The sequence below is a fragment of the Oncorhynchus mykiss genome, chromosome 10 (genome assembly GCF_057628025.1).
Source record: "Oncorhynchus mykiss isolate SJ-2025 chromosome 10, ASM5762802v1, whole genome shotgun sequence".
NCBI lineage: Eukaryota > Metazoa > Chordata > Actinopteri > Salmoniformes > Salmonidae > Oncorhynchus > Oncorhynchus mykiss.
In genome coordinates, this window is record NC_143031.1 from 6,038,146 (window position 1) to 6,059,731 (window position 21,586).

The 21,586-nt window shown below is 44.9% G+C and overlaps 1 protein-coding gene across 1 annotated transcript; it reads right to left on the reverse strand.

Moving 5' to 3' along the window:
- Positions 1–6,498: 6,498 nt before the first annotated feature.
- Positions 6,499–20,917, reverse strand: LOC118936905 (von Willebrand factor A domain-containing protein 7-like). Its single transcript, XM_090188597.1, has 15 exons — positions 20,732–20,917; positions 20,260–20,532; positions 19,990–20,086; positions 17,043–17,177; positions 16,320–16,506; positions 15,346–15,521; positions 14,390–14,502; positions 12,491–12,607; positions 12,045–12,257; positions 11,551–11,683; positions 8,870–9,016; positions 8,528–8,620; positions 8,014–8,285; positions 7,458–7,751; positions 6,499–7,134 (listed from the first exon to the last, which is right to left on the reverse strand). Exons 1-15 carry the CDS (start codon positions 20,915–20,917, stop codon positions 6,622–6,624), a joined length of 2,949 nt encoding a protein of 982 aa, XP_090044723.1. The 3' UTR covers positions 6,499–6,621.
- Between the last annotated feature and the right edge of the window lie 669 nt (positions 20,918–21,586).

Here is a 21,586-nt window from a genome sequence, read left to right on the forward strand (position 1 = left end):
TGGGTTTGGGGTGGATTTTCCCAGCAACCACTGCAACTGGTCACCAATATCATTTAGGATTTTGAAACATCACTGCAATAGAAGTTGCACTGAAGAAAGAAAATACATTTAAAAGAATGCGAGAGCCCCTCCAGGTTTTCTGTATCTGGGGAGGGGGGCTGGAACTGTCTGCTAAGTGATAATAAACTGTGGTGAGACTTCAGGAGATAATCCAGATAATAAGTGATAATAAACTGTGGTGAGACTTCAGGAGATAATCCAGATATTAGTGTGTTGGAATGGACTTTTGAATCTGCTTTGTCCTTGTCAGAGAGAAGGAGGAGCATTCAAGACGCTATTGGATGACGAACTGTGGGGTATATAAACCAATGTACATTGTATTATGACCAGCGCTCTCGAGAATAAATGCTATTGGCTAATTTTGGTAGACTGGTCCTTGTCTATTTGATGCAAATAAGGATCTTACAAATTCTTAGAAACAGACAGAGTGATTTATTGAATTGGTTAATGAACACATTTTGGAATTGTTAAATTCCTTTAACAGGGTTCTTCACTAATTTTGCACCTAACTGCAGGAGCAGCACCATCTAGTGGTCAGTCCCGTATATATATATATTTATATATATATTTACAACTTTTTTTTCACATACATTTTTAATTTTCCAAAAACTCATCTTCAGAACACTCCTGCAATCCGTTTCACCAATTTATATTTATATAAAAAAGTATTATTTACCTCAGATCTGTGATCCTCCGAGAGGCTAGCCAGAAATTAGCCAGAAGCTAGCCGGGAGCTAGCCAGAAGCTGGTCCAGAAGCTACTCTGAAGCTGGTTCAGGGGCTAGTTCAGAAGCTAGTTAGCTTATTTACTGGCTAATCGTTGGTACTCAGCTGACCACGGTTTGTGGTCATCGGCTGTCCTTTGGCTCGAGATTCTATCGCCAGTTTTGTACGGCGCGGTGCAGCGCAGCGCGGCTCGGATCGGAACATATCGGACCAATTTTTCTCTCCATGTCCCTGGATTTCGGCCGCTGGCTCTGGACGTTCATGCCTGGATCTCGCAGCTAGCTAGCTGCTATCCGTGTGACTATCGGCTTTCGTCGATTCCGGAGCTAACATCAATTGTTCCGGAGCTAGCCAGCTGAAGAGTTCCATCAATCACTCCTGGGCTGCAGTCACCTATCCGGACCCGTTTTGCTGCCTACGCGGAGCCCCACCGCGCCTTCACGGCTAGACTGCCGACGTTGTCTGCCCGAGGGAACTGTCCGGCTGGCTCCTCCGGCGCAACGTTGCCTGGGCGCCCATCTGCGGCCTGCTAGCCGTTGGCTATCTTATCGGCTGCTATCTGAATAGACAATCGGACAATTTTTATTTTATTTTATTTATTTATTTATTTTTCTTCTTGGGCCTCTATAACTATATCTATTGTTTTTATTTTTGTTGTTGTTGTGTGATTTGGATTCATCCCCTCTACCACACGGAAACCCACTAATCTACTGACGGAACGCAAGAGTTGGCTAATAACAGACCAGATCTTATGCTAGCTTGCTCCTATGCTAGCTTGCTACCGATTTAGCTGTCTAAATCGCCGTGACCCCCAACCAACCTCTCCACTCACTGGACCCTTTTGATCACTCGATTGAGCATGCCTCTCCTTCATGTCAATATGCCTTGTCCATTGCTGTTCTGGTTAGTGTTTATTGGCTTATTTCACTGTAGAGCCTCTAGTCCTGCTCATTATACCTTATCCAACCTATTAGTTCCACCACCCACACATGCAATGATATCTCCTGGTTTCAATGATGTTTCTAGAGACAATATCTCTCTCTTCATCACTCAATACCTAGGTTTACCTCCACTGTATTCACATCCTACCTTACCTTTGTCTGTACATTATACCTTGACGCTATTTTATCGCCCCCAGAAACCTCCTTTTCCTCTCTGTTCCAGACGTTCTAAACGACCAATTCTTATTGCTTTTAGCCGCACCCTTATTCTACTCCTACTCTGTTCATCTGGTGATGTAGAGGTGAATCCAGGCCCTGCAGTGCCTAGCTCCACTCCTATTCCCCAGGCACTCTCTTTTGACGACTTCTGTAACCGTAATAGCCTTGGTTTCATGCATGTTAACATTAGAAGCCTCCTCCCTAAGTTTGTTCTATTCACTGCTTTAGCACACTCTGCCAACCCGGATGTTCTAGCTGTGTCTGAATCCTGGCTTAGGAAGACCACCAAAAATTCAGACATTTTAATTCCAAACTACAACATTTTCAGACAAGATAGAACTGCCAAAGGGGGCGGTGTTGCAATCTACTGCAAAGATAGCCTGCAGAGTTCTGTCCTATTATCCAGGTCTGTACCCAAACAATTTGAACTTCTACTTTTAAAAATCCACCTCTCTAAAAACAAGTCTCTCACCGTTGCCGCCTGCTATAGACCACCCTCTGCCCCCAGCTGTGCTCTGGACACCATATGTGAACTGATTGCCCCGCATCTATCTTCAGAGCTTGTGCTGCTAGGCGACCTAAATTGGAACATGCTTAACGCCCCAGCCATCCTACAATCTAAACTTGATGCCCTCAACCTCACACAAATTATCAATGAACCTACCAGGTACCTCCCCAAAGCCTTAAACACGGGCACCCTCATAGATATCATCCTAACCAACTTGCCCTCTAAATACACCTCTGCTGTTTTCAACCAAGATCTCAGCGATCAACTAATTAATTGCACCCAAACTGCGCATTTCAATGTATGGGATTTATACTATATTCAATAAATACAGTATAGAACCTAAAGTCCGATTTGAACCAAACCTCTTCTTAGCAATGATTAAGACTTGAGGAAACTAAATTTAAATTTTATTTTTTTATTTTTTTTATTTCACCTTTATTTAACCAGGTAGGCAAGTTGAGAACAAGTTCTCATTTACAATTGCGACCTGGCCAAGATAAAGCAAAGCAGTTCGACACATACAACGACACAGAGTTACACATGGAGTAAAACAAACATACAGTCAATAATACAGTATAAACAAGTCTATATACAACGTGAGCAAATGAGGTGAGATAAGGGAGGTAAAGGCAAAAAAAAGCCATGGTGGCAAAGTAAATACAATATCGCAAGTAAAACACTGGAATGGTAGATTTGCAGTGGAAGAAAGTGCAAAGTAGAGATAGAAATACTGGGGTGCAAAGGAGCAAAATAAATAAATACAGTAGGGGAAGAGGTAGTTGTTTGGGCTAAATTATAGATGGGCTATGTACAGGTGCAGTAATCTGTTTGCTGCTCTGACAGCTGGTGCTTAAAGCTAGTGAGGGAAATACGTGTTTCCAGTTTTAGAGATTTTTGTAGTTTGTTCCAGTCATTGGCAGCAGAGAACTGGAAGGAGAGACGGCCAAAGGAACAATTGGTTTTGGGGGTGACTAGAGAGATATACCTGCTGGAGCACGTGCTACAGGTGGGTGCTGCTATGGTGACCAGCGAGCTGAGGTAAGAGGGGACTTTACCTAGCAGGGTCTTGTAGATGACCTGGAGCCAGTGGGTTTGGCGACGAGTATGAAGCTAGGGCCAGCCAATGAGAGCGTACAGGTCGCAGTGATGGGTAGTATATGGGGCTTTGGTGACAAAACGGATGGCACTGTGATAGACTGCCTCCAATTTATTGAGTAGGGAGGCTATTTTGTAAATGACATCGCCGAAGTCGAGGATCAGTAGGATAGTCAGTTTTACAAGGGTATGTTTGGCAGGAAGAGTGAAGGATTCTTTGTTGCGAAATAGGAAGCCAATTCTAGATTTAACTTTGGATTGGAGATGTTTGATATGAGTCTGCAAGGAGAGTTAACAGTTTAACCAGACACCTAGGTATTTGTAGTTGTCCACATATTCTAAGTCAGAACCATCCAGAGGAGTGATGTTGTACGGGCGGGCAGGTGCAGGCAGCAATAGGTTGAAGAGCATGCATTTAGTTTTACTTGTATTTAAGAGCAATTGGAGAGTTCTATGGCATTGAAGCTCGTCTGGAGGGTTGTTAACACAGTGTCCAAAGAAGGGCCAGAAGGAAACAGAATGGTGTCGTCTGCGTAGAGGTGGATCAGAGACTCACCAGCAGCAAGAGTGACATCATTGATGTATACAGAGAAGAGTCAGTACAAAATTTGAACCCTGTGGCACCCCCCATAGAGACTGCCAGAGGCACGGACAACAGGCCCTCCGATTTGACACACTGAACTCTATCAGAGAAGTAGTTGGTGAACCAGGTGAGGCAATCATTTGAGAAGCCAAGGCTATCGAGTCTGCCGATGAGGATGTGGTGATTGACAGAGACGAAAGCCTTGGCCAGGTCAATGAATACAGCTGCACAGTACTGTTTCTTATCGATGGCGGTTAAGATATCGTTTAGGACCTTGAGCGTGGCTGAGGTGCACCCATGACCAGCTCTGAAACCAGATTGCATAGCAGAGAAGGTATGGTGGGATTCGAAATGGTCAGTGATCTGTTTGTTTCAAAGACCTTAGAAAGGCAGGATAGGATAGCTATAGCTCTATAGCAGTTTGGGTCAAGAGTGTCCCCCCCTTTGAAGAGGGGGAGGACCGCAGCTGCTTTCCAGTTCTTTGGGAATCTCAGACGACACAAAAGAGAGGTTGAACAGGCTAGTAATAATTTTAGAAAGAAAGGGTCCAGATTGTCTAGTCTGGTTGATTTGTAGGGGTCCAGACTTTGCAGCTCTTTCAGAACATCAGCTGACTGGATTTGGGAGAAGGAGAAATGGGGAAGGCTTCGGCGAGTTGCTGTGGGGGGTGCAGTGCTATTTACCGGGGTAGGGGTAGCCAGGTGGAAAGCATGGCCAGCCGTTGAAAAATGCATATTGAAAAAAAGTATGGTGGATTTATTGGTGTTGACAGTATTTCCTATCCTCAGTGCAGTGGGCAGCTGGGAGGAGGTGTTCTTATTCTACATGGACTTTATAGTGTCACAGAACTTTTTTGTAATGGGAAGGTCTCTGTCCAGAGAGAGAGAGCTGCTTCATATACATTTTACCTTTAGTGAGACTTTTCCAGAGAACTGGGGGGGATAGGAGAGGGGGGGTGAAAGCGGTCCGGTCTATTTTCGAAAGAGTCCTGTCCATGTCGGGTTATCTATTGCGTGAGGGTGAAAGAGCCATAGATTGTGCTGGGACCGTGCGCCGGGGTCAGCTGGTCACGGGCCAGGCTGTTCTACACAAGCACCTGAAGAGGGAGAGTGGGAAAGTGGCTCACATTAAAACTTAAACGACCTGTGGTGATTGTGAACTGTATTCTACTATAAACTGTCAGATATGCCTAAATATTTTTTTTTTCCTTTTTCAAACAGATAGCCCTATATGGACCAATTGGCTTTCCTACAAGCCTGCGGTCACAATTTGGTAGCCATTTCCTAAACTATCCTGGTTAAGGGTAACAGGCAGACAAAATCCATGTGCTACTCCGTCAGTCAGCGACACAACGGAAACTGTCACTCCGTCACAAACTATCTGTCCTCCTTCGGCTCGACAGCTGCGTGCTTCTCCAGACCAGTGTTGTGCTGAGATGTACTGCATGCACCTACACGCTAGAGGGCGACAAAACGCAACGTAACCCTAACCCAAACACATTAGAAGGTCTATGAAGTTTATGGTCCAATTAAAACGATTGTTTTTACTTCTTCAGTTCATTTCATTGGCGTTTGGAGGAATATGTCTCACATTATCGAGGACTGACATTACAAAAGAGAATCAATATGTACATATTGATTCATGAGTAACTAAGCAGAGAACATTAGGAAGTAGAGTGTCTTATTGATACCTAATAATGCCCGCCTTTATGGCTATAGACCAATAAGAAATGACAGTGATATCAACATACATTATGATTATTTATGACTACTTATCAATACCATATGCATTTCGCTGCAGCTAGAACGACAAACAAACAAACACTCAAACTGGACAGTTTTATCTCAATCTCTTCATTCAAAGACTCAATCATGGACACTCTTACTGGCACTTGTAGCAGCTTTGCCTGAGGAATTGTTGTCTCTAACTTCTTGCCCTTTGCTCTGCTACCATGTTGTGCTGCTACCATGTTGTGCTGCTACCATGTTGTGTTGCTACCATGTTGTGTTGTCATGTGTTGCTGCCTTGCCATGTTGTTGTCTTTAGGTCTCTCTTCATGTAGTGTTGTTTGTCTTGTCGTGATCTGTGTTTTGTCCTATATTATTATTATTATTGTGTTTTTTCATCCCAGCCTCCGTCCCTGCAGGATGTCTTTTAGAGACTGCCTTGGCACTTTGTTTTGGTACACTCAGCACAGATGACACGAGGTCCATCGAAAAGAGACACAAATCCGCATGGCCTTAGACCTCAGTAGCTCAGTTGGTAGAGCATGGCGCTTGCAACACCAGGATAGTGGGTTTAATTCCCAGGACCGCCTTTACATAAAATGTATGCATGCATTACTGTAAGACACTTGTGCTAAACACGTCTGCTAAATGGCATTTATTATTAGAATTGACACAATAATGGAAAGTTACCAGACAGTATTATAACAGAGAATCTATTGAATATGATTAAACATCTTTCAAGACCAGAAGTCACACCGTGACACTAGAGGCTCAAAACGAGTGTGACAGAGACCAACATGATGAAACAGAGATACGAGTAGAGGGACAGAGGATGGCTGCTGCTCGCGGCGGCGGCGGCGGTGGCGGCGGTGGTGGTGGTGGTGGCGGCGGCGGTGGCAACTTTAGCTGTAGTCACGGTGATGCTGTTCTTAGTGGTAGCATTGGTGACTGGTGGCTGGACAGTGGTATCCACTGTGACTCTGATGGACCTGAAACAGGTTCCCACATTCCCCGCGCCGTCCACCGCCACCAGCTCTACCTCCGGGGAACAGCAGGAGGCGCTGTAGGCTGCCAGAATCACGGTCCAATTCCCAGCGCCCTTCACCGTGGTGGTGTTGAGAGTTCCGTTGCCCTGGCGCAGAGTGACGTGCTCGATGCCCGTCCCATTGCCGTCCGTCAGGTTGGCAGAGAGCTCCCACACGGAAAGGCTGCAGTCGTCAGAACAATTAGCTGTTACGCTGACCACATCGCACACCGGACGGCTGACATCTGTCACCTGTAAGGGAGGGGAAAGAATTACATTTTTATAAGGATCCCCATTAGCTGACGCCATGACGTTAGCAAGTCTACCTGAGGTCTGACACATATCTAAAAAGACATTACAAACAATTACAACACTAACCCTGGAGGAAAGGCATGAGTTTTCCTTTTAATCCTTGATGTAATTCTAGCCTGGGTACCAGTCTGTTTGTCCTATCATTCCATTCCTTGCTACTCCTTGTCATGACAAGGAGTGGAATGTTGTCACAAACAGATCTGGGACCAGGCTACTGTAATTCTACCACTACACCCAGAACAGAGAAAAAACATCAGAGTTACCGGTGAAACGACTGTGAGGCGCAGAACAGCATAGTTAGTGTCGGTGGCCCCGGGAGACTCAGCCTCGATAGTCAGGGTGACGTCCGTGCCCGACGCAGTGTTGGCGGGTGCCGTGAGAGTCACTGTACCATTGGCACTGACCCCGGTCACTAGCGTCAGGTCTGTAGGGGAAGAGGAGGGGAACCCCCGGTCGTTTGTGGCCCGGATGGTGAAGGATCCGCCTGTCCCGTTGGTTGTCACAGTGAACAGAACTGAAAAGGGTGTTCCAGGCTCCAGGTCACTTTCTGCCTCAGCCTGAAATCAGACAGAAAACAGAACGTTCTGCCTCAGCCTGAAATCAGACAGAAAACAACAGAATGTTCTGCCTACTCTAGTCATACATTTCTCTGAATATGGAGCTCTGTGTACTCACTACCCAGTATTGGTAGGCTATAAGTATCCCCAGGATACCTCCCCAAAACTAACCATCACAGGGTAAAATAAAAAAATTACCAGACCCAGCGTCACAGGGCGACATCAACAACTCTGAATCTTGACATTTGACCTTTGCACTCACCATCACCATAACAGTGGAGGCTCTGAGGCGGGTGGAGGACTGTCTCTGGAAGCTGTCTGGTAATGCCCTAGTGGTGGCGCTGTTCTCTCCTCTCAGACGCACAACAAATTCCCCCGCCGGGATTCTGTCCATGGTAACCAGGAAGTCCCCGCCGCCGACTGATTCCAAGGTTCCATTGACCTCTCCTGACCCCGAGGCCTCAACCAGCGCCACCTCTGTCAGACTCACAGAGTCACTCCCCGTCACTGACACCAGCAGGGTGGCATTACCACCTGGGGCGGAGAAATGTGGTGAGGAGGTAGCTAATGTATAAGTAGCAAATCACATTATTGCTGAGCTAGAAACTTGTAAGTAAAAAAAACAAAAAGTTAGGAGTGTTAAATCAGCATCAATGTTAGGAACCACGATGGAGGAACAGACATACATAGACAGCATTTTGGTGCCCCTGTAAACATTCATCCTGTGTCACTGTGCTCCAACTGTTAACAAACTGTTTGTTTAAATCCTGTCTCACCAGCTTGAGGACGGGACTCTAAAACAGCGAAGGCTGGATGAGGTCCCTGGGACACCTCCACAAAGTCAAACAGGAAGTCGATGGCGCTCTGACCTGGAAAGAGAAAGTCAAAGAGCTCTTTGACCTCTGAACATGGAATAAAAGCATACGCTCAAAAGTTGTCAATAAACAATCATCACACTAGAGTTGTAGGTACTCTGTAACAATGTGTTACCCACACACTTAACCTGCGAATCTAAATACCATGTAACACACTGTTCAGCACACTATTACAAATGGTTGCTAACTTGCCTAATTTCTGTGTAATATGCCCTCCAGAAAAGCCAACATCGTCACACTCACCTACGACCTTCAGTGAGTAGGGCACAGTTGACGACACACGGATTTCCCATAATCCCGCTTGGCTGTCCAGTCCCAGTGTGAGGAAGTTCCCCACGGTTTTTATGGTTGCCAGAGACCCATTTACCTCCCCACTACTCTGGGACACACCTGTGGGATGACATCACCATAATCATAGCAACAAACATGGGAATTTGTCCCAAGCTACAACATAAATGCATCCCTAATGATTTGAATAGAGAGTATGTTTATGATATTTCAAATGTAACCTTTATATCAGGGTTCTCCAACCCTGTTCCTGGAGAACTACCTCCCTGTAGGTTTAAACTCCAAACCTGTTCCTGGAGAACTACCTCCCTGTAGGTTTTAACTCCAAACCTGTTCCTGGAGAACTAACGCCTTTAGGTTTTAACTCCAAACCTGTTCCTGGAGAACTACCTCCCTGTAGGTTTAACCTCTTGAAACTCTAGGGGCAGTATTTCATTTTTGGATGAAAAACGTTACTGTTTTAAACAAGATATTTTGTCACGAAAAGATGCTTGACTATGCATATAATTGACAGCTTTGGAAAGAAAACACTCTGACGTTTCCAAATCTGCAAAGATATTATCTGTGAGTGCCACAGAACTGATGCTACAGGCGAAACCAAGATGAAATTTCAAACAGGAAATGCCCCAGATTTTGGAGGCGCTGTGTTCCAATGTCTCCTTATATGGCTGTGAATGCGCAATGAATGAGCCTACACTTTCCGTCGTTTCCCCAAGGTGTTTGCAGCATTGTGACGTATTTGTAAGCATGTCATTGGAAAATTGACCATAAGAGACTACATTTACCAGATGTCCGCCTTGTGTCCTCCGTCAAAATTGGTGCGCAATCTCCAGCTGCAGGCATTTTTCCATGTCGTTCAGAGGAGGAACCAAACTTCCACGAGTGATATATCATCGAATAGATATGTGAAAAACACCTTGAGGATTGATTCTAAACAACATTTGCCATGTTTCTGTCGATATTATGGAGTTAATTTGGAAAAAAGTTTGGCGTTATAATGACTGGATTTTCATTTTTTTTTCTTAGCCAAACGTGATGAACAAAACGGAGCGATTTCTCCTACACAAATAATCTTTTGGGAAAAACTGAACATTTGCTATCTAACTGAGAGTCTCCTCATTGAAAACATCCGAAGTTCTTCAAAGGTAAATTATTTTATTTGAATGCTTTTCTTGTTTTTGTGAAAATGTTGCCTGCTGAATGCTAGGCTTAATGCTATGCTAGCTATCAATACTCTTACACAAATGCTTGTGTAGCTATGGTTGAAAAGCATTTTTTGAAAATCTGAGATGACAGTGTTGTTAACAAAAGGCTAAGCTTGTGAGCTAATATATTTATTTCATTTCATTTGCGATTTTCATGTATAGTTAACGTTGCGTTATGGTAATGAGCTTGAGGCTATAATTACGCTCCCGGATACGGTTTTTTTTCTTAGCCAAAAGTGATGAACAAAACGGAGCGATTTCTCCTACACAAATCATCTTTTTGGAAAAACTGAACATTTGCTATCTAACTGAGAGTCTCCTCATTGAAAACATCCGAAGTTCTTCAAAGGTAAATTATTTTATTTGAATGCTTTTCTTGTTTTTGTGAAAATGTTGCCTGCTGAATGCTAGGCTTAATGCTATGCTAGCTATCAATACTCTTACACAAATGCTTGTGTAGCTATGGTTGAAAAGCATTTTTTGAAAATCTGAGATGACAGTGTTGTTAACAAAAGGCTAAGCTTGTGAGCTAATATATTTATTTAATTTCATTTGCAATTTTCATGAATAGTTAACGTTGCGTAATGGTAATGAGCTTGAGGCTATGATTACGCTGCCGGATACGGGTTTGCTCGTCGCAACAGGTTAAACTCCAAACCTGTTCCTGGAGAACTACCTCCCTGTAGGTTTTAAGTTTTAACTCCAAACCTGTTTATGGAGAACTACATCCCTGTAGGTTTTAACTCCAAACCTATTCCTGGAGAACTACCTCCCGTAGGTTTTAACTCCAAACCTGTTCCTGGAGAACTACCTCCCTGTAGGTTTTAACTCCAACCCTAATCTACTGTAGGGTTTCCCAAACTCAGTCATATGGCTCCCCCTTATTGCACGTTGTGATATTTGCCCTAGTACTACACAGCTGATTCAAATAATCAAAGCTTGAGTATGAGTTGCACATGGAGGGCCCCGGAACCTAGTTTGGGAAACCCTGGTCTAGCACACCCGAGTAGCTGTTTTTATAAGCTGAATCTGGTTTGTTACAACTGGGGTTGGAGTTAAAACCTACAGGAGGGTATCTCTCCAGGAACAGGGTTGGAGTTAAAACCTACAGGAGGGTCTCTCTCCAGGAACAGTGTTGGAGTTAAAACCTACAGGAGGGTATCTCCCCAGGAACAGGGTTGGAGTTAAATCCTACAGAAGGGTAGCTCCCCAGGAACAGGGTTGGAGTATAAACCTAAAATAGGATGTCTCTCCAGGAAAAGGGTTGGAGAGACCTGGTTTATATACAATATCCAGGAAGTCCTATTGAAATCAGAAGACCTTTCTTTCAACAGAGACCTGACTTTGTGATGAGAGATTTTAATGTCAATGAGACTCCCCTGGTTAAATAAAAAGGATAAATGAAAAATCATCGGAATATCTCTGGAATACCTGAGGGGCTGGTGAGCGTGAAGGAGAGGGAGCTTCCTGTGACATAAGCAGTCAGATTTCTCACAGACTCATCTACAGTGAAGGAGAAATTATCAGCCCTTCCTGTACTCCGCACAGCCTGTAGAATGGTCACCTGAAAGAAAGAAGGAGAGGAGTAGAGAGAGAGTAGAGAGGGTGGGTGGAAGAAAAATGGCAGATGCATCTTTCAGAAGCAACTCTCCCAGGGTGACATGTTGTTGCACTACAGAAGCCTCGTCTTGGAGCATGGCCATTGGGGCTAGGCTAGGTCCAACATCACACGTTTGGGACAAAGTCTTTAATAAATGAGTGCAAGCTTTTGAAAATAAATAAAATCCTTGGACCAGCACTGATCCTTTGTTTAGACTTCTTCCACATTTATGTAAAGAGTTATGGGATATTAGAACTCTCTTGTCCCAACCTTCACATTGTGGACCTAGCGTTACCCTAATGTTTACTATTGGTGTCAAGGCTACCAATGAAGAGCTGGAGGATTCCACAATGATGCTGGTGGCCTTGGGCAGTTCTGTCTTGGTGACTTGTATGGCTTGGCCACCTGAGGACTGGGCCAGCTCCCTGTAGAGCTGGGAGTCTGACACTGCCATCCGACTGTGCTGGACCTGTACTTGGCCCTGGTCACTACCCCTCCTACGACGGAGCCCCAAAGAGCCAGTTAGGAAGAAGGTCACCTGCGCAGAGAGAGAGTGAGAGAGAGAGAGAGATATTGGGAGGATACATTGTGAATTCAATGTGTAAATTGAAGGGCAGAGAAAGGAGAGAAATCCAAGGAATTTGATGATCTTCTCTCTACAATTGTGAAAGTCAATAAATCCAAAAAGCAATTAAAAAGACAGAGGAACATTTTTATATTACCGGCTAATGTTGCTTGTTACATGGAGTATAACAAGGACTAGCTACTCACCACTGACTTAGTGCGTTCTATTAGAGCGATCACCGTGCCCATTAAATTCAAGTCTTTTGCGGGGGCATCAGTGAAAAGGAAGATCTCTGAAGAGGGGGGTGCACCAGTTAAAGCCAACTGTAGAAAGTACAGGGGATACAGTCACACTAGCACACCACTACAATGTATTGGGAATACATCCTGTGTTGAACTGGCAGCTTGAATGCAAATTCACAATTCAAATTCATACATATACAGTGGGGAGAACAAGTATTTGATACACTGCCTGTTTTGCAGGTTTTCCTACTTACAAAGCATGTAGAGGTCTGTAATTGTTATCATAGGTACACTTCAACTGTGAGAGACGGAATCTAAAACAAAAATCCAGAAAATCACATTGTATGATTTTTAAGTAATTAATTTGCATTTTATTGCATGACATAAGTTTGAGACATCAGAAAAGCATAACTTAATATTTGATACAGAAACCTTTGTTTGCAATTACAGAGATCATACGTTTCCTGTAGTTCTTGACCAGGTTTGCACACACTGCAGCAGGGATTTTGGCCCACTCCTCCATACAGACCTTCTCCAGAACCCTTAGGTTTCGGGGCTGTCGCTGGGCAATATGGACTTTCAGCTCCCTCCAAGGATTTTCTATTGGGTTCAGGTCTGGAGACTGGCTAGGCCACTCCAGGACCTTGAGATGCTTCTTACGGAGCCACTCCTTAGTTGCCCTTGCTGTGTGTTTCGGGTCGTTGTCATGCTGGAAGACCCAGCCACGACCCATCTTCAATGCTCTTACTGAGGGAAGGAGGTTGTTGGCCAAGATCTCGCGATACATGGCCCCGTCCATCCTCCCCTCAATACGGTGCAGTCGTCCTGTCCCCTTTGCAGAAAAGCATCCCCAAAGAATGATGTTTCCACCTCCATGCTTCACAGTTGGGATGGTGTTCTTGGGGTTGTACTCATCCTTCTTCTTCCTCCAAACACGGCGAGTGGAGTTTAGACCAAAAAGCTCTATTTTTGTCTCATCAGATCACATGACCTTCTCCCATTCCTCCTCTAGATCATCCAGATGGTCATTGGCAAACTTCAGACGGGCCTGGACATGCTCTGGCTTGAGCAAGGGGACCTTGCGCGCGCTGCAGGATTTTATTTCATGACAGCGTAGTGTGTTACTAATGGTTTTCTTTAAGACTGTGGTCCCAGCTCTCTTCAGGTCATTGACCAGGTCCTGCCGTGTAGTTCTGGGCTGATCCTTCACCTTCCTCATGATCATGTATGCCCCACGAGGTGAGATCTTACATGGAGCCCCAGACTGAGGGTGATTGACCGTCATCTTCGAACTTCTTCAATTTTCTAATAATTGCGCCAACAGTTGTTGCCTTCTCACCAAGCTGCTTGCCTATTGTCCTGTAGCCCATCCCAGCCTTGTGCAGGTCTACAATTGTATCCCTGATGTCCTTACACAGCTCTCTGGTCTTGGCCATTGTTGAGAGGTTGGAGTCTGTTTGATTGAGTGTGTGGACAGGTGTCTTTTATACAGGTAACGACTTCAAACAGGTGCAGTTAATACAGGTAATGAGTGGAGAACAGGAGGGCTTCTTAAAGAAAAACTAACAGGTCTGTGAGAGCCGGAATTCTTACTGGTTGGTAGGTGATCAAATACTTATGTCATGCAATAAAATGCAAATTAATTACTTAAAAATCATACAATGTGATTTTTTTTTTACATTCCGTCTCTCACAGTTGAAGTGTACCTATGATACAAATTACAGACCTCTACATGCTTTGTAAGTAGGAAAACCTGCTAAATCAGCAGTGTATCAAATACTTGTTCTCCCCACTGTACATATATACAGTCTTATTTTGGTTGTACATGCCTCTCCAACACTACAGGTTTGTCAGTCACTGTACCTGAAGTCCTGATAGACTCATCTCTGGGAAATCCCCTCCTCCATCAGCATTCAGTGCATTGATCTGGGCCTTAAAGATGTTTGGGTCTGTGGTCCGCATCAGGGGCCCAAAGTCTTGTGGCACAAAAATAATAGGAAAGGACAAGGTCCATGTCATGTGTGTAGGATGCCGAAACGTTGGTAAATACCCATTAAATTGCTGGGAGATAATACATGGAGTGTGCGATTGTCTTTATTTTGATAGTTTATAGTGTATTCGCCGTTAGTCAGCACCTCCATACAAACTATTTTCTGGGTGTGCGTTTTTTTTATACACTCTATCCATGTCATACGTGTATAAGCCTTTTCAAACTATTTAACCTTATTTATTACTTTAACAAACTGTTACATTTGTGAACGTCTAAATCAACATTTGGCCCATTTAAGCAGCGTGCGTTCCTCCTACAGACAAGGGGAGAAGGCCTACGTGAAGGAATCCATTTTTTCCTTTTGAACATATGCGATGTGTCTGCCTCCGATGTAAAACAAATGTTTGACTTCTACACAAAATTACTTCATTACCTGTTTTAGGTTTGAGGAAGTGTGTAGGTCGTATTCTTTATCATAGAGCTATGAAAGCTATGTATTAAGATCCGCCTATTCGAGACAAAATCAGTGATTGCTTTGCCATGTCTGTGGCGTGAAGCAGTCCAGCTGGATAAATGTTTTTCGAAGGACCGCCCCTTTGACGTAACGCTGCAGTGAAGTGATATAAATGGATGTAATGATGCACCTGACCACCAGAGGGAGGCAAATACACATTTATTCAACATAGGACATTTACACGGTCCTAGGAAGGTCTGAACAGCTGTCTTCTGATTTTTAAAACGGTGGAAAATCAATAAAATAAGTCATGTAAACATTTTTTAATAAATTATTTGTGTGATGATACCGTTCGGGACTCATCCCATCTCTCACCTGGGTCATTGAAGGGGACCAAGATGTAGACTGAGGGCTCGTCTGGCGTTCCTCTCTTGCTGTCAATGATGAACGATGTCGTCTCCCTTACTGCTGCAATGTCGTCCGACATGCTGCCGGTGGTGTCGATTACAAAACACAGAACTCTAGATCCATTCTTAGAGATCCCCATCATCCTGAGAGAGTGAGAGAAAGAAGGAGAGCGACAGAGTGAGAAAAAGAAGGAGAGCGAGAAAGAGAGAGACCGAGAGGGAGAGGAAAGGAATCTCATTATGTGCAGTGCAAAGGTTGTTGCACATGTACAGCAGGGGCAGAGGCAGATAAATGGGCTTGAAGAAAAGGACTAGGGCTAGGAAGTTAGGTTCAGGATTTGTTGGTCAATGGGCCTTGGCTATCCCACGGAACATCAAATGAGGAGTTTCCAGCGGAGGGCCCATCTTGAAGGTTGCACACTTGCCACAGGAGATTTACCCGAAGGGCGTGGCACGCTGGTCACACAAGAGGAAATGCACGGATGTGGCGCTCTGACCACTTGAGAGGGCAGCAACGCTCCCCATCCAACCTGACAGAGCTTGAGAGGATCTGCAGAGAAGAATGGGAGAAACTCTCCAAATACAGGTGTGCCAAGCTTGTAGCATCATACCCAGGAAGACTCGAGGCTGTAATCGCTGCCAAATAAGCTTCAACAAAGTACTGAGTAAAGGGTCTGAATACTTACGTAAATGTGATATAAAAAAAATCATGAATTTTCTAAAGTCTCTAAAAACCTGTTTTAACTTTGTAATTATGGTGTATTGTGTGTAGATTTGTGATGGGAAAAAAAAGATGTTATCAATTTTGGAATAAAGCTGTAACGTAACAAAATGTGGAAAAAGTAAATGGGTCTGAATACTTTCCAAACGCACTGTACAGATCTTAGCCGGATTCCATGACCTTTCACAACATTGCTGATATGATTAAGTACAATTCCCCACCGTAGGAAGTCCGTGTCCCCGGCAGCCCCTCTGATGTCCTCCAGCAGCTGACTGGTTGCAGCCACGGCCACCTCTGCAGCTGCAGCGTGCCAGTTGCCATGGCTCGACTCAAGTGAGTCCTTGTTGATCCCACCCGTAGGCTCCTGCCCGCTTGTCTGGTCCGATAAGCCCCCATGGCTGCACTTCCCTGCCAACCAATAGAGATTATCAGGACAATACGATGGTCACTTACAACTGCAGTTGTCTTGTATGTTATTACATTGATGTTTATTCTCAGACCGTCAGTCAGTATGCTACTACCCTGGTCCTACAGATGCCAAATCTTAATTTTATCATCTTTTTGTTGCAGGAATTTTCCATGCAAACTTGTAGAGTTTTCAAGATTTAAAAAAACTTCTAAAGTTTGTAATTTCCAATTTCCAACGTAACCCCTACAAAAAAAATATATATAATTGTAATCCACATAATAATGAACATTTCCTGTTTCTGCAGGATTATTTTCCTGCTGTGAGAAACCGGGTCAAATTAAGATGAGACATCATTAGGTCTATTTTGTAAGTGTTTTAGCTAACTTCTCATTTTGCTGTTGAGGAGCTGTAGTATAAAGCACATTTGACCAAAGCACATAGAGACATGAAACTAGGTTTGTATGCTATTGATATGCTACCTCCGGTCAATTCACGGTGTAAATCCTATTAAAATCAGATTAGTGACTGACTCTACCTTTTGGTTTGGTGGAAAAAAAAGGTACAAGGCCAAAATATCCCGAGGTCAGCTTCTTGTCTCTGATGATGTTTTCTAGGATGTTGTTCTGACAGTCTATACCGACACAGCTCCGACATGTGGGAGTGTCCTTATCTGGTGGATAGAGGTTTCACAATATAAACTACATCCTGGTACTTTACTACACAACACTACGTGATCTAAAATAATGTTGATGTAAAACACCATTACATCACCTCTACTAGGGCAATATGTTATGACTGCATGAGACACCATTACATCACCTCTACTAGGGCAATATGTTATGACTGCATGAGACACCATTACATCACCTCTACTAGGGCAGTATGTTGTGACTGCATGAGACACCATTACATCACCTCTACTAGGGCAGTTTGTTGTGACTGCATAAGGCACCTGTCACGTTCTGACCTTAGTTATTTTATTATGTCTTTGTTTTAGTATGATCAGGGTGTGAGTTGCGTGGGTTGTCTATGTTAGTTTTTCTATGATTTGCTATTTCTGTGTTTGGCCTGGTATGGTTCTCAATCAGAGGCAGCTGTCAATCGTTGTCCCTGATTGAGAACCATATTTAGGTAGCCTGTTTTCTATTGTGTTTCGTGGGTGATTTATTTTCTGTTTTCTGTTGTGTGTCTGCACCAGCCAGAACTGTTTTCGGTTGTTCTCTTTGTTAGTTTTGTTATCTCCGTGTTCATTTAATAAATGTTGAAACATACCACGCTGCACCTTTGTCCTCCTCTTCTTCCACCAACGACGGCCGTTACAGAATCACCCAAAAGGACCAAGCAGCGTGGTAACCAGGAGCAGCAGCGATATAAGGAGGAATGGACATGGGAGGACATTCTGGACGGCAAGGGTTGCTACTGGCTGGAAGGGATCGCCTTCCATGGGAACAGGTGGAGGCAGCCAGGAGAGTGGAGGCAGCAGGTAAAGGGAGCCAGTGATACGAGGGAACACGGCTGGTAAGGAAGCCCGAGAGGCAGCCCCAAAAATGTATTGGGGGAGGCACACAGGAAGTGTGGCTAAGTCAGGTAGGAGACCTGAGCCAACTCCCCGTGCTTACCATGGCGGGCGTCGTACTGGTCAGGCACCGTGTTATGCGGTGGAGCGCACAGTGTCCCCAGGACACGTGCTTAGCCCGGTGCGCTACATCCCAGCTCCCCGCATCTGCCGGGCTAGGGTGAGGATTCAGCCAGGGTGGATGGTGCCAGCCCTGCTCTCCAGACAGCCAGTGCGTCTCCTCGGGCAAGGACATCCTGCGTCGGTGCTGCGCACTGTGTCTCCCGTATGCCTGCACAGCCCAGTGCGTCCTGTGCCTGCGCCTGCGTCCTGTGCCTGCGCCTGCCAGAGTCTCCCGTCTGTCCTGACCTGCCAGAGTCTCCCGTCTGTCCTGACCTGCCAGAGTCTCCCGTCTGTCCTGACCTGCCAGAGTCTCCCGTCTGTCCTGACCTGCCAGAGTCTCCCGTCTGTCCTGACCTGCCAGAGTCTCCCGCCTGTCCTGAGCTGCCAGCGTCTCCCGCCTGTCCTGAGCTGCCAGCGTCTCCCGCCTGTCCTGAGCTGCCAGCGTCTCCCGTCTGTCCTGAGCTGCCAGAGCCGCCGGTCAGCCAGGAGCTGCCAGAGCTGCCAGTCAGCCAGGAGCTGCAAGAGCCGCCGGTCATCCAGGAGCTGCCAGGAGCTGCCAGAGCCACGAGTCAGCCAGGAGCTGCCGGAGCCGCCAGTCAGCCAGGAGCCGCCAGTCAGCCAGGAGCTGCCAGAGCCGTCCGTCAGCCAGGAGCTGCCAGAATCTCCTGTCACGCCGGCGCTGCCAGAATCGCCCTTCACTCCGGAGCTGCCGGAGTCTCCCGCCTGTCCAGTGCTGCCAGAATTTCCCATCCGTCCGATGCTGCCGGAATCTCCCGTCCATTCGGGACTCGTGGCTTGGGTCCCCAGTCCGAGGTTGGCGGCGAGGGTCGCCGCATTGAAGAGGCCACGGAGGCGGGTAAAAGAGGCAGAGGAGGACTATGGTTGAGTGGGGTCCGCGTCCCGCGCCAGAGCCGCCACCGCGGACAGACACCGACCCAGACCCTCCCCTATAGGTTTAGGTTTTGCGGCCGGAGTCCGCACCTTTGGGCTGGGTACTGTCACGTTCTGACCTCAGTTCTTTTATTATGTCTTTGTTTTAGTATGATCAGGGTGTGAGTTGGGTGGGTTGTCTATGTTAGTTTTTCTATGATTTGCTATTTCTGTGTTTGGCCTGGTATGGTTCTCAATCAGAGGCAGCTGTCAATCGTTGTCCCTGATTGAGAACCATATTTAGGTAGCCTGTTTTCTATTGTGTTTCGTGGGTGATTATTTTCTGTTTTCTGTTGTGTGTCTGCAACAGCCAGTACTGTTTTCGGTCGTTCTCTTTGTTAGTTTTGTTATCCCCGTGTTCATTTAATAAATATGGACACATACCACGCTGCACCTTGGTCCTCCTCTTCTTCCACCAACGACGGCCATTACAGCACCATTACATCACCTCTACTAGGGCAGTATGTTGTATAAGGAAATATTTGACCAACATCCTGTTTCTGTATAACGAGCAACAGACATAACATGACTGTATTTTGTCAACCACCAATTCAGTACTAAGAAACTCTAACAATTGGCATGTGGCTGTTCTTTCAGCAGCATAGTGCACTGGTCTGTATCAGTTTGTTGTCCTGAGATGAGGTAACACTTTCTGGCATCCTCTGCGCCCTACTCCCTTTCACCTATTGACAAAACTGTTGAATGTTTAAAGAACGTTGGCGAACGTGAACGTTAGACCCCTTGTCTCTTCAAATTAACATTCAACCTACATGTTTTAGTTGGCAAATAGCCATCTATCTTCAAACTCATTCAGCCATTTTCAAACTACTCCCCCTCGTTAACATACACACCCAGACACATGCCCTCGCAATACCTGCAACAGGGCCGATGTCCGACACGTCTGATCTGATGAGATTGGAATGGGGAAATCTGTTGCCCAGTTCTATCCAGTTACTGTGACTGTAGAAGTCCTGAAAATATAACAATGACAAGTTGTTTAAAATAGTGTTATGACAAAGACCATGTTATTAATTTATTAATGAGAATAAATCATTTTTAAATGCTTTTAGCAACACTAATATTTAACAAAAGCACTCTCTCTTGTCTTATGGAGTAAGGAGATAATGAAAATAATCTAAATCACCTGTAAGGTGTGTAAAATGTCTCCCAGCTTCTGTCTTGCTGCCTCAAAGTTCCCTTGCTTGATGCTGGCTTTGACAGAGGTCATTCCATCTTTGATGAGTTTCCGCCCCTCGATGAATCTCTCCCCATCAAAGTGATATTCTTCATTGAACAGGTGACGGAAGTCAACTCCGGCATTTCTCCAGGTGACGTCTGATATGGCACTCTGGAAACTCTTAGCAGACCCTGATGAGGAGCAGGCTAGAGCCAGAGACTCTGCAGTCAGTGGTCCGGGCTACACACACACACACACACACACACGCACATTTTAATAATTAATACATTATTCTACTATACTATATACTGTACTACATTAGAAAACACAACACCAATACTTTCTTTAGAATTATTAATTCATTTAAATGATAAATATAAAACAGTGACAGAATATGAGTCTGATGTGGTCTTTAGTTTTGTGGCTTTAGTTTACCTACCGGCAGAGTGAAGTCTCTTCCCTCAACCGAGGCCAGTTGCATGCACACCTTCGCCGTGGTCTGTAAGATGGCTTCCCTGGTGATCTCCAGGTGGTCCATGGAGCTGCCTGAGAAGAGCACCAGGAACCCCTGGACCCCTGTCTGCAAGAGGAGGAGAGAGACAACGGCCAGGACTGATGACATCATCAACCCGTCTGTGGGAGGGAGAGGACAGTCAACATGACTTTATCATAATATTATAGTTTAATCATACAGTGCCTTCAGAAAGTTTTCACAACCCTTGACCACATTTTGTTTTCTTACAACCTGAATTTAAGATGGATAAAATTAGATTTCTTGCCATTGACCTAACACAGACAATTCCCCATAATGTCAAAGTGGATTTTTTTAAACATATAATTATTCAAACCCTTTTTTATGGTCAAGCCTAAATAAGTTCATGATTTAACATGTGCTTAACAAGTCTCATGAGTTGCAATAATAGTGTTTAACATGATTTTTGAATGACTACCTCATCTCTGTACCCCACACATACAATTATCTGTAAGGTCCCTCAGTCGAGCAATGAGATTCAAACACAGATTCAACCACAAAGGACCATAGAGACCCTTCGCAAAGAAGGGTATCTATTGGTAGATGGGTATAAATAAAATAAAAAAAGAAGACATTGAATATCCCTTTGAGTGAAGTTATTAATTACACTTTGGATGATGTATCAATACACCCAGTCACTACAAAGATACAGACGTCCTTCCTAACTCAATTGCCGGAGAGGAAGGAAACTGCTCAAGGATTTCACCATGAGACCAATGGTGACTTAAAAACAGTTACAGAGTTTAATGGCTGTGATAGGAG

What these genes read in the sequence shown, in the direction of transcription:
- LOC118936905 (XM_090188597.1), bottom strand. Translation starts at nt 20,917, where the DNA reads ATGATGTCATCAGTCCTGGCCGTTGTCTCTCTCCTCCTCTTGCAGACA. An exon ending in TGAGTCTATCAGGACTTCAG is followed by an intron (nt 12,608 to 14,389) that starts GTACAGTGACTG and finishes TACTTTCTACAG; the next exon opens with TTGGCTTTAACTGGTGCACC. An exon ending in AATCCTCCAGCTCTTCATTG is followed by an intron (nt 11,684 to 12,044) that starts GTAGCCTTGACA and finishes TCTTTCTTTCAG; the next exon opens with GTGACCATTCTACAGGCTGT.